General features: G+C 38.4%; 1 protein-coding gene across 5 annotated transcripts in view; it reads right to left on the bottom strand.

Moving 5' to 3' along the window:
• The window catches only part of EPB41L4A (erythrocyte membrane protein band 4.1 like 4A), a 139,366-nt gene that overhangs the window by 45,511 nt on the left and 75,384 nt on the right, over window positions 1-18,471 (bottom strand). For all 5 annotated transcript variants that reach the window (XR_010720528.1, XR_010720529.1, XM_066181823.1 and 2 more), the window contains 5 exons: window positions 15,361-15,458; window positions 12,753-12,873; window positions 8,561-8,648; window positions 6,376-6,464; window positions 5,929-5,992 (listed from right to left, as the gene is read on the bottom strand). Coding sequence is in view for 3 of the 5 variants with exons in the window: in XM_066181823.1 (XP_066037920.1) it covers window positions 5,929-5,992; window positions 6,376-6,464; window positions 8,561-8,648; window positions 12,753-12,873; window positions 15,361-15,458 (460 nt within the window). In the remaining 2 variants the exon portion in view is untranslated. The remainder of the gene's footprint in view (window positions 1-5,928; window positions 5,993-6,375; window positions 6,465-8,560; window positions 8,649-12,752; window positions 12,874-15,360; window positions 15,459-18,471) is intronic.

The following is an 18,471-nucleotide window of genomic DNA, read 5'->3' as shown; positions in this document are numbered from 1 at the left end:
GACCTCCACTAGAGAGCTGGGAATCAGAACAGCGCTACACCCTGATAACCCACACTTCTGGAGTGAAAGATTGAAAGCGTGTTACAAAACCCTTCAAAGGGGACAAGTCAGAGGGGTCATTGCTCTGCCTAAGCACAGAACACTCCTGAAACTAGCACACAAGTTCAGGAGTGCTTGGCAAACAGGTTCCTGCTGGCTTCGCGATGCCAGCCTGATTACACAGCTTTCAGGCTCAGAGCTGCTTTGCGCCCAGCTAGCTCAGTTCCCAGGCGGAGTGAGCTCAGTTCTACCTGGAAGAGAAGACACACCTAAAATAAGAGCTCTTCCCTCTGGAGGCCACTAGATCCCTTGTTCTTAGAGTTCATGGATTACTCTCAGGATAAGAGGCCATTGTCAGTAGATTTACGCCCATTCCAGGGAGCACTGAACCTGCCCACAGAGCAAAAATAGTTTGAGAACCACTGATTCAGAGCAGGCTTTAGCTACCTTAATTTACAAGACATTTATGGGCTCCCAGCAATGCAGGCTCAGAAAATGAAGAAGAAAGCCCTAAAACCAGAGAAGGAACCATGCCAGCACACACACCACTCCTCCCAACCACAGTGAGTGCTAATGCTACATAAGGAGGGATCTTGCCCTATTACAGGACACAGTTCATGTACACATACTACACCTGCATATGTAACAGAATTATTAACACTGGCTCTGAAGCTACTCCTTCAGAACATTATTCTTTGCCAGGTTAGGCACATACCTGGGTACCATCACCTGTTAATTCCAGTAAGAAGTATTCTGTCTTTATACATTGACATATGCAGACAAATCACAGCTTGTGTTACAGTGTACTATTGCTGGTTACTGAAGGTCAATCTTTAGGAACGTTATACCAAGTTGGCAATTAAAATTGATAAAGCTGTGCCAGTTGCATGTCAACACTGAAACAAAACATATCACAGCTTTATATAAAGCAATTCAAAAATACTGAGGAAGAATTAGAAAAAATGAAAGCTGACAGTATCACCTTAGTGTCAGTGAATTTAATTTTATGCAGGCCTTGATCCGATCTTACAGTCCTTCTCTGATGGCTCAAAAAGTGATTGAGAAAAAACAAGAAAACCCACAAGCAACCAAAACTGTTTAATATGACACATTGGTATCATTGTGCTTGCTCACCTCCACCCTCTACTATCACTCTACTATCACTGCACCCAGTTAAGTGGGTGCTGTAAGAGACGGTCTGAAGATCCCTCATCTGCCTCACGACCATCGTCAAGGACAGAGACTGAAACCCCTAAAAGGGACTTTAAAATCTCAATACAGGAGTTCTGGCCTGGCTGATGTGGGATGTTGGCCAAGTGCTGCCTGCAGGTGTGTTCGATGGAAAAACCCAGCATGCATATCGGAACATCAGAACCTGAGCAGAAACAATGGGCAAGTCACGGTGAAGTGACTGTGCCTGCTGACTTGTACTGGTTGACACTGTACCTGCTGACGACCGACTTGTTCTGAGTTCTCTAAATGAACACACTGCAATGATTTCCCCCACCTGTTTGGCCAACTGCCTGTCGCTTCGGAGAGGACTATAAAAACCCTGGAGACCCCCGCTCACTTTTGTGATCACCCCACTGGAGAAACTCGCGTCTATAGGCATCTTCAAAAGCCTCGAGGACTCGACCCTACATGTTGGTAGCTATAATCCCCTTCCCCTCTTTTTCTGTCTTTCTTACTATTCTCTTTTCTCTCCCCACTATCACATTTGTTGGCACTAAATAAAGGTGCATTTGTGATTGAGTAAACTGAGTTTGTCCCCCGCTGTGTCTTAAGTGCTCTGAGATCCCTAAAACGAACCATCACGAACCCCGCTTGTGTGAGCGGATCGTGACAGGTGCAAATGCACATGATTCAAAAGTAATTTGCAATTCTTAAACCACAAGAAAAATCAAACTGCTGTTTTTGTCTGGAAACTACACATACGATAAATTTGACTTAAGACAGAGAGCAACCTATCTTCAAATCCCCTTCAATCTTCCCAAGAAATTGCAGGAACAAAAAATCAAATTAGTTCCTGACTGGAACTTGTAACTCAAGACTGAATATAGCATTTGATAGGAAAAGAAGGGGTACAGCTGAATCACCTTATTAACATAATTATTTTTCAGACTTACGACACTTATGAAAAGCAGATTAAAAAGCATATTTACAGTGTTTTCTGGTCTATGTAAAAGAACAAAAAAATATTGTATTTACACAAGTTTCAGCCATGCAAAATGGGAAGAATTATGTACTTTGGACTTGCATCAGTGGTTGGTATTGCTCCTGAAGAGTCATTACCAATTTCGTCTTGTGAATTCAGCTGAGGGAAGCCTCTTCATCTGAATTTGGAAGACTGCAGAGGAATGCACAGAAATGTGTAAATCATTTTTAACTGCACAGATTGGGATATTGTTCTGATTTGAAAATAACCAAATTTCATGATCTCTTAAAATAAGAATTTCAGAATTCCAAAAGACCCTTCTCTTATAGCAAAAATGCTGAAAGCAAAGACTTCTGTAAAGCAAAAGCAATGTGCAAAGATTTATTTTGCACATTGAATGCTTTCTGTTTTGTGAAACAGGAGAAGTAAGAACAGAAGTTTTGCATAAATCCTGCTAAGAAGTGAAATCGTTCACGTGCACGTTCAGACACAGAGCAACTAAAGTAAAAGGCACAAAACAGCACCAGGGTGCAGGGAACAACACAATAGTACTTGGTACCTATAAGCAAAAAAGTTCCACATCTCTCATGCCTGCCTATTATTACATTTACATTCCCAGCCTACACGGTCAAAGAAAGTGTGTTTTTCTGTGATTCCTTTCATGTCCCTAGCTGAAAGAGATATCTAGGAAGCCAGCCGTGCTCCTCACATGGGGAAACACAGGAGGTATGCTGAGCACTCCTTCCACTACTCACTTCTACATAGAGCATCCATTGTGATCAAGCTCTGTTTTGCTAGTGGAGAGGGGAGGGCTTTGGCAGCTGCCTGTGTTACTGGATAGTGTCCAGCAAGGTTGCTCAACAGACATGCTGCAAGAAACTATGCATAGGCATTAGATGAATTTCTCAGTTTTCTGAGAAATAAACTTCAATCTTCAAGAACTCTTGGCAATTTTTTTGTCATGTTCAGGGAATGTGAACATGAGCAGTCCTTGCAGGGTAAGAGTTCCTAATTTCATGCTGATACTTAGAGGTGCCAGGGAAGACCTAACACATTTATAGCTCAGAATTCACAACATGGATTCATGCAGACAATAATGAAATACTGATTCAAAGATTAACACCACTGAAAAAGAGCTTCAGCTCACATACCCATGGATGACCAAATATTAAATGCAGTATTTTGTTTATGAAGGGGCAACAGCAATGGCCGTAGGGAGAAAACATATAACACAAGCAAAGTAGTGAAAGATGGAACCAAAATACTGATGGCCATGCTTGTACACAATAGCAACAGGTGTGCAGGAAAAAAAATATGAGGCAGCTAAATATACAGGAATTATTCTCATGGAAGCAATATGAAGTACAAGATGTTACGCTACAAAACAGAAAAGCCAAAGCTTTTCTATCCTTACTTTATGATAAGACAATAAATAAAATAAGCAATAACATCCTCTGCTCAATAAACATCTAGTTTATGAAAAGTGAAGCAATGTAAACAAGAAAATGAGCAGCCATAGTTTGGCTGACGCAGACATGCAACAGCATGGAATTTAGGTAGTCTGAAGACATGGACTTGTACATTTAGAGAGTCATCTGTCAAGAAGATCAGGACATCTATTTCCACCCCTAATGTGCTAAATACACAGATTCTTCTGGCATGGCTGAAAAAAATTTCACACCAATCTCAGCAAGCAACAATAAAGAAGTTACCGCAAGTAACTCCATCCACGGGAAGAGCAACACTTTTCTGGTACTAAAGGCACCAACAGCTTCCTCTTTATGAGCAGTGAAAGGTGACAGAGTGAATAAGGGTAGCTGGTGTGTGTGGAAACATGGATCAAAATCCACCCTGCAGAGATTTTTTACCATGTATGGAAAACATGATTCACACAAAACACTTGTTTCACTCAGAAATCTGCTCCATTACATGGTAGCTCCTTCACTTTATGCCATAAAGTTCATTTTAAAGACAGGGGATAGTCCCCAGTATTTCTACTCCTTCTGAATCTCTTCTAGAGCTCTCTATAACTACTGGAAACACACAAAACATTCCAGACTTGGTAAACCACACCTGATATATTGATTGTATTAGGAAAGTATTGATCCCCCAGGCTGTAAAATGATATTCCAGGAAGCAGGATGGCGTGAAAATTGCATATTTACTCTCCTATAATATATTCATGTGTCACATGGGTGGACAAAGTCATAGCATTTATTTCAAAAACAAGGAATAAAATAAACTTGTGACTCAGATTTTTTTTAAGATTATTGGAACATACATTCATACAAATACACAGATAAGCTTTTCCTTCTCTGTGTAGAACAGCATAAATTATCATGACAATTTTAATCCAGAGACTGAGGTTACAGTCTGCTTGTTCCAATATATAATTTTGTTCAAAGTACCCCCAGACTGTTGAAAAAAAGAAAAAGAAGATTTTTCTGTGCCATTTTGGTCTTTCCTGATCTTTTTAGGATATGAAAGCTGTAGAAATACTTCAGATTAGTATTAGTTGCAAAGGCAAATTTCATGAAGGTACACACCCCTGTACTTACTGTTCTCTTCAACATTTTCTAGAAATACCCATCGAGGCTTGAAACTACCAAGTTCTGTCAAAATGTCTCCCTTATGATCATAATGGTAAGATTTCGCCAGCCATCAATATTCACAGCCTCATCTTTTCCAAAACCTTCTAGGTCTTCTGTTCAGCATGCTAAGCCTTTGCAATTGCACATGGTTAAAACAAAATCTTTGGAAATGTGGCATCAAACAGAAGCTACAGCTTCACTTCCAAGCAGTTCACTCCAAGTCAAACTCGGACATGAACTATCACTCACCCTTTACATGAAATATTGTGAAAAGTTTTCTTAACCTTCCCCCAGCCTTTAAATAACCCTCCTATTTCAACAAACACACCTTCAGAAATAAAAATTCCATATATTACCACACCAAATATATATAAGCCATTTAGGAGTAACAAAAGAAAGATTTGCTAAGACCTCTGCAAAGACACAAGAAATGCTGTCCACAACGAGAGCAAGACGTATGTCCTCATGGAAAAACTGTGGATGAGATGACAACCATTGCAAAGATGAACAAAGACACATAGAAAAACAGTAAAGGGTATGTTTGCCAGCAGGTTAATACTATTTGAAACTATAAACTATAAGTCCTTGTGAAACTATAAACTTTCATGTTCCAAAAAGATATACAAAGTATTTTCAAAAAATAATTAGGCCAACTAAACTTATAACTAAACCAGACAGCAAAAACCACAAACTGATTGCAACTATGGTTTGTTATTATATTTTATAATTTTTTCCTACATTCTCAGCAGTCTCCTCCTCTTCCTACTCCACATGTTTTATAGGGGATTGTATACATATATATATATATATATATATAAATTTTTTTTTTTTTTACTTACTGTGTCTTAAAACCTCGTCTCTTGCTATCAACCTGCTGTCCTTGCCCCACTGGAACCAACATTGCTTTCTCTCAAATGGTCTAAGAGCAAAGTGATGTTAAACTCTGACAAATGGGTTTCAAGCTATATAATGTGGCTGCCTGTATTGTGCCTGACAGCTTTGTGAGGTTCCTTTCACCTACATTGTTTTTCATACAGTAAATTTCAATAAAACCAATTAGACTTTGACAGAGACACTAAATTTCCATCTTCATTAGACCTAAAATTATTTTTTTTATCTTTTCAGGCCTAAATAAAACCTTACATCTTTTCCCAGGACTCGAAGTTCAAACTGTGTTTCCTTGAAGTGAACTTTCGTAATTCTAGGCCTGTAATATTGAGAAAAAAAGACAGACAGAACTTCATGAGCTTTTAATTTCATGCATAATAAAATATGAAATTGTATACATTTGCATACAAAGACCAAAAAAAACCTCACAGGTAGATTTACTTTTCAAGTATGCCCCAGGTGTCAGCAGATAATTAATGATATGTAAACATTTTAGCATGAGTATGGTAAAGGTGATCTGCTGTTTTCAATACTGAGATTATCAAAGAATTAAAAAGCTGCATAATCCAGAGAAATCTTAAGAATTCTGTATATACTTTTTTATATTGCTATGATTAAACTTTCAAATAGATAACCACAAATCACAGACTTCCATACAACATTGTTGTTTTCATGCAGACTGCATATTTAAATAATACATACCAGAAATACTTTCCTACTTGTTTTTTATTCTTGTAGACAACAACTCCTATGGGTGTTAATCCTAAAAAGTATTCACATTTGTTTTCACCCTAAAAAATAAAAGTCTACGTCATTCATACAGTTGCAGGTAGAATCACAGTATCAGTGAGATCCAGTGAGAAATTCATCCTGGTGATTTCAATATACTCTTTCACTCTCTGTAAAAATGAAAAAATAGTACTTGATCTACTGATGAAAACTGCTATATGAAAATGTGTAGTTCTGGGGGGAAAGAGGCAAGAAAGAATGGCACTGAGGGAAAGAATGGGAATTTCATACCAGAGTGAAAACCAAAAATACTTTTTTGTTGTTTTCTTACTGAATTAATTTTTGCTATTTGGCAAATGGCCAAAACTCAGAAACTGAACTCCTCTATTCAGGCATGAATGCAACAGTTATCCCAACTTTCAGGTGAAAGTAAATGATGATTTTCTGACCTATAATACAACCACATGGCTGCCTTCCCCCTCCTAAAAGAGTGTCAGCTGCTGCTGCCTCCAAGTGAAGTAGCTCCTTTGCGAGAGTCAAGCTTCTTTTTTTGTTGTTCAGAAAGAGCAATGGCATGCAGGGAACAGCCACATGGATCAACTCCTCCAAAGGAAACCATTCCAAAAGTCAGGATACAAATCTCAAACTGCACTGGGAGAGAAGAGGGTGAAAGCCCTGCTGCTCAGTGGTAGCACCTCCCCTATTTACAATCAATAACCAAAACCAGACGCAGCTTACAGCTGAAGGAGTGCAAACCCTAGTGCATGAGGTTAAAAGAAAGTCAGCTGGAAAAGCTCATTCACCTTCCTACTTGAGGCAATGAGGAAGAGCCCTGCAAGCTCTGAACCAGTGCAGCATGAACAGCAAAATTGTCAGCTGTGATAGGGACTGACTTGAGCCACTGAGAAAGTGTCCTGTGTGATTAGAGGGCTGACAAAGGTCAAGCACACCTAGCAAGCTTTGCCTCTGCTCCTCAGTGAATTAACTGCTAAAGGCAACTTTATTTTTAATATGACCAAAGGAGGAAAATAACTGCATCTCGTCATGTGTGCAGCTTCAGTCTCAAATGAGGGCTTTTGCTGATGTTGTAATTTAAGTAGGAACAATGATGTTCACAGGTTACCCAGGCAGAGATTTCATTGCACAACAAAAGCAAGTTATGAGGCAAAAAAAAAATTCCAGACTGTACAAATGTAACATGATTTTGTTGGTTCATGTTGGATCTTGTTCCAGTAACTCCCCAGCTTTCTGTGGGTAGGAGGGGAACAAAGCCTGGGATATGAATACAATTAAGCCATAGGGTGCATTAAAAGGTACTTTATATTGCAGGCTACCCATTTTTTCAGAGGAAATACATATTAAATCTTCAGGTAGTATCTTGATTTCTTTATTTTCTTTCAAGTAATTTTACAAAGTACATCTACTTCAGTGAACTTTCTGTACTGCAACTCCCTATTTGAACTCCTGATTTTCTTTTATTAAAAACAAAACAAACCCAAAAAAACCCCCAACCACCTGCCACAGGCAGAATAATTCAAACAAGATAGAATGATGTTTCCAGCAGGAGCACATAGCCTCCAGGTGATGACTTGGATCCAGTCCCAACATACATGCTGATAGACAAAAGAAATGAAGGAGTTTTCTGAGGCAATACAGACAACTTGCAATGCTGCATGATATACATGGGAAAAAATGGAAACATAGTCTGGATCTTTAGTAGAACCTTGACAACAAATATTTTAAAAAGCCAGACATGCTACTGCTACTCCACCCTAATTTTTGAAATGGTATTGAAAAGGTTTCAGAACACACTTGTCCTTATTTAAACGAAAATAATGGGCAAATTCTTCTGTCAAGGACAAAGGTGATAACCCTCACTCATGTCTCCTGATGGTTGTACAAATTACTTCGTTTCTGTCTAAATTGTTTTTATCCAGAGTATAACTGATTGGTTTTTATAGGCATAACACAATCACAGCATTTATTCTGAAAATCATTAGGCTTTTGTATGTATGAATAACTGAATCCTCTCCATCTGTAAATATGTGTTCCTTTGCATTTCTTGAGTAGTGTTCCCTTTCCAGCTATCCTGTGGCAACAAAACTAAATACTGTTTCATACATTAGTGCAGTAATTATTTCTCACAGTTAACACTTACATAAACAGGATGGAGATCCACTCCATACATTTCCAGAGATTTGGCCACACCTAAGTAGTTCGCTTCTGCCTCAGCAGGAACTTGACCCCTGTAAACACAATTATTTGTAAGAATCATGCAATTCCAATCAACATATCAAAATAGATCATATTAATAAATACTGTTTCCTGGACACATATGCAGCCCTTCTTACCAGATTTTTAGGCTGTCATTGTCTTTTCAACACTGAACTTCTTATTCCAAGTAAGATTAGATCGCTAGTGATCTCCTACCACAGACATATATGCTATCATATATATAAAGTTTGCCTAATGCAGTGGCTAACTTTTTCCCTGCTGTCACAAACACACTTCACACATTTCATTTTTAGGCTTCAATATGCAAAACAACTTTTTTACCCCATAACTACATTATTATTAATAAAGCAGGAATAGTATGACTGGTTGGGAAGTACTACTTCCCCATAGCAATACTGAAGCTCCTGAAAGCAAGGTTCATAATTTCTGATAAGTTATTACTTTTTTCATAAAATCTTGCCTATGGTAAGTCACACCAGCTGGCGGTACCCAGGTCTGCTACACTAAAACCAAATCTGGAATCTGTCTCGCAAGATTAGCCATTTCAAAGATCCTGCCTGCCTTCCTAGCTGCAGATACCAGTCCATCAGTTGAAAAGTACCACTGGCAGGAAACAACTGAAAAAACTGGTGAGGGGGAAATCCTGCCTAGTAGGAACACATTTTACATTGCTGACAATGGATTTATTTTCAAAAAGAACAAAACAAATAATTTTAAAGCCTTGTCCTCGGAATTTAATTTGCTCTTCCCTTAATATCTGTCACTGATACAAGAACAAGATCCTCTTCTGTAAGCTTGAAATAGTTGAAACCATGTTTTCATTTTCACTTCTTTTCAATAATTCTCTGAAAGCAAGTGGACCGTTATTGGGAAAGTACAGCACATCTTGTAAAAATATCAGTTCGAAAAGATGCATATCCTCCTTCATCCTGTTGGTTTTCTTGGGGAAATACTTCACTGGATGTGCTACCTTTCAAATTCAAGGTGTGAAGTAGAGCATTCTACATTCAACATTTTGACCAAAAATCTGGAAAAGTCCTGCAATATGCACATTCTTGCTTCTTGTGTCACCATTCTCTCTAGCCTAGAAGCTACCATCCAGGTTTTCCCAACTTTGTGTTATGGGTGACAAAGAAAAAGAACTCCCATGGTCAAAGAAGTGAACAGCAGCGCTAGTTTGCACGAATGCAATAGGTATTTAAAGGTATTCAAAGGCATTTAAATGACTTCTTTGTATTTAGGAGATGGACTGCTTCAGCTCATCTTATCTGTGTAGCAGCACTGCCACTTTTCCAGGTGCTTGTCTCTCCAAGGACTCCTGGAAAAGCAGCAGACCTAAAACTTTTAAGAGAAATCTCTTTCTTCAAATCCCAGTAGATGTGTCATTCATTATCTGTATTTAGAACACACTGAATACTGGACATTCAGGACATCAGTAAAGTCACATCTGTCACATCTTTTTTGCTGTAAAAATTTATTCTGCAGCTTGATTTTTAATTTAAAGTCTTGTGAGGAGCTCCCAGAAATGTAAGCAAAGTGTTTACAGGGGCTGTATTGTCTCACTGAGTTCACAAGCAGGTAAAATACCAGTCCTGAGCAAAGTGGATTACCCCATTATTGAATTAGTGCTAGAATACAACACCAATTTAAACCCTGCTGTTAGTCTTTCCTTACTGACCAGGCTTAGAAAAATGTTGATGCACTTATCCCTCTATTCTCACTTCCCTCTGAAAGGACCAAAAGGCTCAAATGTCAAATAAATGTTTGATGTATTTTATAAATACTTTCACAGTAATTCATCATGTTTTAGAAACTAAATTTGCAAAAATATTGAAGAAAGCAAAAATGTGAGCTGGAGCTTCTGAAGGAAGCAGATGGAAGACAGAGGTAGAAGTCCTCCCAAAAGCAGATGGAGAAACCAGAATGTGAAGGGATGAAGGACTGTCAGGGACTGAAAGAACTCCCATTAGTACAAAGCGTGTTTGATTTTTATCATCTGTGAAAACACAAACTCCCCTCAGCATCACACATCCCAAAACTAAAGCAGTCTTTGCCAGTGGGAATGACAGGGCTGGCAAAGTGACAGCCATGCAGCTGGCACATACACACTCCTTTGGATGGACAAAGGGCACCTGAGTGCCACTTGAAGCCCTAAACAACATCTAAAGCTACTCTTAAAGCTAAATATCAGGGTCATTTTTGCTTTGCTTGTGCCCCACTGGCAGCATGAAATGTTGATTCAAAACACAGTAGCAGCTGACTTGCCAAGCACCAGTCAGTGACAGATCTCCCACAGTCTGAAACAGGCACTGTCAGGAGAGCTACACCAGCTGTCATGTCTTCACAGAGGGATTCTATCTCTCCTCCAGCACCAAGTGTTTGCTCCCTCATGTGTGAGCCCCAAAGTCACTGCTTGATCCCCCAGATGTGCCTGACAACATCAGGTCACCTCATACTTCTCTCTGACCTTGAAGCTGTCATGCTGGTGTGTAGATGGAACAACAATCACAGTAGGCAGGCTGCAGAATCAGAAACCCCATTTGCCTTCTTCCCTCACCTTCCTTGCTATAGAAACTTTCTCAAAAAACTTCATCCTTACTGAGTCTCCAAATAGCTATTGTGTTGCGTAAAAAAAAAACAAACCTGAGAGGAAACATGAAACCAAAACCAGTTTTTCTTGACGTAACCAGGAGATGGGATGTATATACAGTGCCACAGCTGCGCTGAAGAAAACAGGAAAAAAAAACCACCACCAAAAAAAACCCCACCACCACCAAAAAAAGCCCCCATGTTTCCATGATGGGATCCAGAAAGAATAAAACCGTTCTTCCAAACCAAATCACAAATGTGTGCCTGAAATGTCTCTGGTTGATGGGACAATTTGGGATGCCCTCATCCATTATAGCTTCACATTTTTTAGCTGAAGAGACTGTGGTCAACTGTGCGGAAGTCAAAGCTGGCAGTGCTGGTGGTAACAGTTGCGCTGAAGTAGCAATGAGTAAGTACACCTTGGCTTTCCTCTCTGTTCTGATGCTGCTAAATCCCTGACACCCAACTGCAGGCAAGCAGCAGAACAATACCAGAGCTCCAGATCAGTAAGTGTTATGACAATGATCGCTTCCCTTCACAACCACTGGCTTCTGAATCTAATGACTACAGAAACTTGAGAGAGAGAAATGAAGGCTGCTTAGCTCACAGCAATTCATGTCAAGTCTCATTTCTCACAAACCGCTTCTGTGATGTTGAACCAAACTAACTAGCCATGACTCAGTTTCCTCTCTCTGGAATGGAAAAAACAATACTTTTTTACTTCATATAACTACATGTAGAAAGTTCTCTGAAATGCATCACTTAGTATGAGGCTGTCATGCAGCCACACCGAAATAATTACTGACAACAGACTCTCTTCCCTGGAAGAGAAAGCTCAGGTCAATGTGGCAACTGGTACAGACTCCAATTACTGGAAAACTTTTCAGAGAACAGCTGTGACCCTGAGTTAATACCTATTCTCATTAAACAAGATATATATAACATTAACACACAGTGCTACAGGCAAAAATTACTTAACCTTTATCTAGGCTGTGGCTTCATTATAGCAAGAAAATCAAAAAATTTAGATCTTCTACAAGATGGGTAACTGATTCTTTTTGCATTACTTTGACAAAGGCTATGATGAACACTCTCATGAAAGGGTCCTTACTGCTCTCATCTTCATAAATGCTTATATCACAATTGCACCTAACTTGGATTTGTTAGAACAAGCTTCTTTACACTTACCAGGAACATGAACTTGGAGATAAGAAAGTAAATGTTTATTTTGGCTCTACATATGGTTGAATTTCTGACATATGTTTTATTAAAACTGCTGGCTCTGAAACACCCATACCTAGGTCTGACACACTTCATATTTCCAGTTATTGTCCTAGTCGGTTCCTAAAAGAACAGCTTCAATACATAAAATCTTTCCTGTTTCTGAGAGGTGTAACTGGATCCCCTGTGTCCTTTCCTTAAGTGTAAAAACCTCCACTCTGCACCACAGGCTGCTCCTCCCCACCTGCCTAGCATCCCTGAGTCTGGTATTATCTGCCAAGTTCCCAACAGTACTGAATTCTTACATCAGAGTCTTGTGTATCTGCTCTATGGCATCCTCCAGCTCTTCCTTCTGGTCAGGAACGAAGCGGTACTCAGAGACATAACCTGTGGTGTGCTTGTACGGGTCGTAGTCCCCCAGCTCAGCTACAGGACACAAGGAGAAAACAAAGGTCACCTGTACTTTTTTCTCAAAAAATGTGTTATATAACACATCTACTGGTGCACAGCCACTGCATTCCAGCTGACGGCCAATTTAATCAGCAGTCAGATACAGAAAAAAGGAAGGGAAGAGAGAACTATTCACATCAACACACATAAAACCAAGAAAAAATTGTCTTCACGCATTTTAAAAGATATATAGAAGGCTAGAGCTAGAAAGAGCTAGAGGCTTTGACAAGAAACCTAGTGCTTCTACACACCACACAGAATTTTGACCAAGCCAACAAAGTTTGAATTCAATGACCTTGATTATTTGGCAGCATATGTAAAACAAGTGTAGAAGAAAAGTCTAGTTTTGTAATATCTCTCGCATGATAAACTTCTATATTACTGGCAGAACTGATCCACATTATTGCTGGGACTTCAACATAAGCTGGGAATACAAATGGAGGTAAATATCCTGAGAGTCCTAGAGAGAAAGTCTTCTAATGGTAACTGTTTCTTGTGAAGAATCACAAGTTTTCCTTTTTCAATAAAATATCAGTGTTATTTCCTGGATATCAAATTCACTTTTAAAATAAAAACGGCTTTCAAAAGACTTTTCTTAAAGAAAAGAATATGATGAATAGCCAATGTAATTTTCTTTGAAGCAAATTACATTTGTACACATTAGTCATGTCTGTTCATATGTTGTAACATAATTATAAAACAAATATGCATCTTGGCCAGAACCCCCATCTACTGATCTTAACTATCATTGCATCTGTCTGAGAAACTGCAAAAGTTAGTATTTCAATTTTTTTATAACACTGCATAATATCTGTACACTGGGTTTCTCTGAGACAGACTTCACCGGAGCTTTTTAGCCAATGCCCGCTAAGCCAAAAAACATAACCACAAGACGGCTTCAAGAGCCAAGAAGGAAAAGACTCATCTAATTAGTGATGTTTCTTTCCAAAATGTTGAAATGACAGTGCTAGAAAGAGACAGTGATCTGCTCAGTAGGGATGTTGAGAAGTCTCACTGGAAAACCTCCATAAAAATTACGTGTTCAGTGTCTGAGACAGACATTTCTCAGGTGTTTTTACATATTTGGAACAAGTGCAAGCCCTAAATACAAGGATAAAGTTTTTATAGAGCCCATGGAAATGCATGCCTCCTAGTGCCTTGACTAACTTTAACTCACTGTATGTAACCTTGGCCATGCTTTAACTCTTCTCTCTCCTATAAACTTTCTCATTGTTTTCCAACACAATATTTGAGATTAGAATTACAGGACCAGGACAGTATACCAAAACAACAGCTCTCACCACCTTACAAAACTACTAAAGGGCATGAATTTACTCTTTTTACTAATTTCTCATAATAAAATGAAGATGGTGCCATCATTGAATATTTTCCTGCTTCACACTTGTAGTATTTTTTCAAGGAAGGCATGTCTGCCAGTAAAGTGAAATGTGCACTGCAAACAATTTTTCAGAGGATGATGTCATATTTCTTAGATGGCAAAATTAAGTAAAAAATAACTGTACACAAATAAATACTGCCTGAAATTTTAGCTTTTCAGATACACATATAATCCACCATGAAATCCTGTATTATTCCCATTCCCATTTCACACACAAGTTATTCTGCCTTGTCATTCTTAAATGGATATAAATGGAGGCCTATTTTTTGTTACAATCAGTGTTATTGAGTCATACTTGTAACACCAATAATACAAAGAATCTTTCCTTGATACCTATCACTTCAGACAAATCTAAATTTAACACAGAAGAAATTGCAGATTAGAGGTCTCAGCATGGCTCTTCACACAACTTTTGGTTATCAATTGTGTTTGAATATAGATCTTGAGGTGTAATGGAAAAAAAGAAGAGCTCCAGTAGACAGACAACTCCTTTCGAATTGATTGCTAGTTCTATTCTGCATGCAGGATGTAACATCCACTTCTGAAAAGATCTCTACTAATGGATGAATGTAGACGAATACTAAATGAAATGAAAATTCTTCACATCAGGTCAAATCATATCCTCCTATTAAGTAAACATGCATTCATACTGACATAATGTAATTTCTGAGATAATATTTTTTTTCCAAGATTTTGTGATTTGAGACTGCCAATAGTCTTTGAAATCTGTAAGTCTCCTGATGAAGGTTTTGTCATACTCTGCATGTAATTCAAAGTCATAAAGCCTTGAGTACTTGTTAAAATATTCCCCAGCAAAGCAAAGAATGTTTAGCAGAGTCTTCAGACTGACTTTAAAGTTTCTTTTTTACATTAACTTCCATATTGCTCCTGCATTATCTATTCAGAATGGTCATTTATTTACAGCTCTCTAAGTGAAATCAGTCACAGTACTTCTGTTTGTAAATGAATGCATAAAGTGTTAATGATGTCTTTAGTCATCACTTAAAATTAATCACAATGCAGGATTAAAAGAAATAAGCTCTCAGTGGGCCAGAAGAACTTACACTGAATTATGTATGCTCCCAGCTGTGCTGCAGTGTTGATTGGACAAGGCAAACGGCCCTGTAGAACATCTTGCTTTACTTGCAAGAAAAACTGATACCTAAAACACAGAGATAGAACAAAGTTGTTATTTCTAGTCCAATTAATATTTCAGAATCATCCCATTTACTGTGCACATACCATGTACCATAACTGTGTGACAGTAAATGCCTGTGTTCCTCTCTAAATGAGTTCCACTATTGACCCTGAAGTAACAACTAAGATTAATCCAGTGAAAGAACCCAGGAAAGGGAGCACTCCTGACTTCCCTTATATCTGCTTATTTTGTGAATACGCAATGAATTATCTCCCTAAAATTACCTCTTTTGACTTTCACAGAGCAGTCAGGAAGTGGGGAAGAGGGACAGGAATTAGAAAACATGAACAAGAAACCTATCAAAGGGCAAAAGTTTAACCTCATCACTGGATCAGTGTAAAGAAGGACTGGGTATTGGATGCTTCCTTACTCAAATATTTCCTCTCCACATAAACAGAGTAACAACTACAATGCAGCAGGTAAGTTTGATGGAGTCCATGAAAAGATGGATGAGTGTGCCATCAGCAATCAGTCTGTGCCATCAGAATCTGTCATAGCGCTGGGTTCTCTCCTGCTTGGGATAGTAATATCAGGGGTGAAAATGTCATTTTCAAAGTCATAACCTGCTTCTACACTTGACAAAAATGAGACCACTTAGAATGAATCAATATGCACAAAGCAGATGGAACAGACAAGATAACAAGCCATTAAATAAAGGGTCTGCAGTATGGCAACTTCCCATAATGATTTATGAGAAATCTTTTAAATGCTATTTGGATTTTGTCTGGTTTTATTACAACAGATTTATGCAGTGCTTCACATCATCCTAAGTTAATTTCTTGTACTGATTTCCTACAAAACGTAAAAATACAATGAAGGCAATTTTTACAGAACAAAAAAGGGTCTTCCATACAAGCATATAGTCTTTCCATTATTCACTAGTTCAATTTTATCTACAATAAATCCATTCAGCTACTCTGCAAATAATTTATTCTGTGTTAGTATAAGTAATTTATGAAAGCACCATGGAATGGTCTGTAAATTCAAAATGCACCTACACTGATTTCAAGACAGTTTACAAACTGCAGATTACATGACAGCTGACTCAGAAAACTTAAGGTCGAATCAAATTTTCTAGACTTTATCACATGAGCCTCTGAATAAAGATACCCATGTCCTTCTGATTAATGATTTCCCCCAGAATTTGTGCTGTGACAGATGTTAGGAATAGGAATAGGCATGTCCATCCTCTAAAAAATGGTTAATGTTCTCTACCTTAGAGGAACAGGGCATTTGCAGAAGAATTTCCTGGGAATATCACTGGGCAACAAAAAGGACAGACACTCAATGTTTCCTCACTCTAAGCAATACCTCAATCCTGCTTCTAGTTTATGCTTGTAATCCTACCTAAACAAATCTTCCCTGTATGAATTATGATAATGACCAAGACGATTTTGCATCCTCTGTGAAGTACACAACATCATCTTTCTGACATGAAGTGCATTTCTGATGCACACCCACACTTCTGTTAGTATTTCTCCACCTCTACAAAGCAGAGCTTGGAAGGAGAGGGTGCTAAAAATATATTATCCTTGGAGCAGGTACCTATATTTCTGTAGTCTCAAAATAAAGTAGCATAGGAGCCTTCAAAATACATCTGCATCCTGCACTGTTAATTGCTTAAGTGACTCCTGTAAGGTGAACAATCTCAATTCCCACTGAAGGCACTGAGCTCTTTGCAAAACCAGGCCTTTTGTTCATACCTATAACTAAAGCACTCTCATCTTGTGTGCTGTCATGTTTGTCATGCATATATTAGAGTGCCTAATTGCAAGTTTTCTCTAGCAAACGCATCTAGCAAACAGTGTTAGCTTTTGCCAACAAGCCAAACAGATTCTGCTGCAAAGCAATTACAAATTTGACAGGTTTTCATTATTTGCAAAGAGTAATTGTGTAATGGCACAGATAGTCAGAATCTAATAACAACAGAGCTAGCTCTCATGTCCATTAAAGTAACCAATATGTATTCTAAAGAAACATATCAATTAGCACAAAGCAGTTAACAGATCATTGGAATTACACAATTTCGCTGAATGCTGTTATTACTATCACTATAAAGGAAAAGAGGGCCTTTAATGCCTCTTAAGTGGAAGGACCTTTAACAGTCCCTTCCAACCCAAATTATTATAAGGAGATGTTTATTATTATTATTATTATTATTATTATTAATAATAATAATAATAATAATAATAATAATAGTAATGTTATTTTCCTGAACAACAACAACAACAACAACAACAACAATAACAAAAAGAAGCCTTCCTTCCAAGATTTAAGAGCCTACGGGAATAAGTGTTCACAGATGTTGAAGGCAGTTGACTAGTCAATGTGTTTCATAGAAGACTGACAATACCATCATATCACTTTCATAGGCTGTCCCTCTGTACCAGCCAAGGTTCCAGTTCTGCATGACCAAACACTGTCAAGTCATGACCAGATGCTTCCTAATGACACTGCAACATTTCTTGACTGGAGCTGCACACCTAATGAGCAGTGCAGATCACTGGCTAGCCTTATCAAAGGGCAAAGGAAGAACTTGTGAAAATTTAGCCCCTTACCTCCACCCTGCCCCCCAAGAGGCAATCACAACAGGTTCTGTGGCCAAAGTTCCCTTTCCCAGGGACACCTGTCTTTCCCTGTGAGAAGGATCTAAAGTTCTTCTGGGAAAGTACAAGAAAATGGCACCAAATTTCCATAGTACAGGGGTATCCCATTGCTGCCAGCTTATGCTCTTTTACCTGCCAAGTCACAGAATTTATTATTTTTACCAGGACAGCCTGGGTCTTGTTACATTGGAGACTTCCATTCCTATTGTGCCAGTATGGAAACAGAAGAATTTTCTCACTCTGGAATAAGAAAATATTCTGCCTGTGCTGCAACCTTTAATTTAGGTTGAAAATTAATAACCTTGTGTGCATTCTAATGAATCCCCATTGTCACATTCTTAGGGCATCAAAAGCGTTTTGGCATTTGTTGA

The sequence above is a fragment of the Chamaea fasciata genome, unplaced genomic scaffold (genome assembly GCF_029207755.1).
Source record: "Chamaea fasciata isolate MVZ Bird 193981 ecotype frontalis unplaced genomic scaffold, bChaFas1.0.hap1 SCAF_4, whole genome shotgun sequence".
In the NCBI taxonomy this organism is placed as follows: domain Eukaryota; kingdom Metazoa; phylum Chordata; class Aves; order Passeriformes; family Sylviidae; genus Chamaea; species Chamaea fasciata.
Note: the sequence above shows the minus strand (reverse complement) of the source record. Positions and strands in the feature narration are given on the sequence as shown.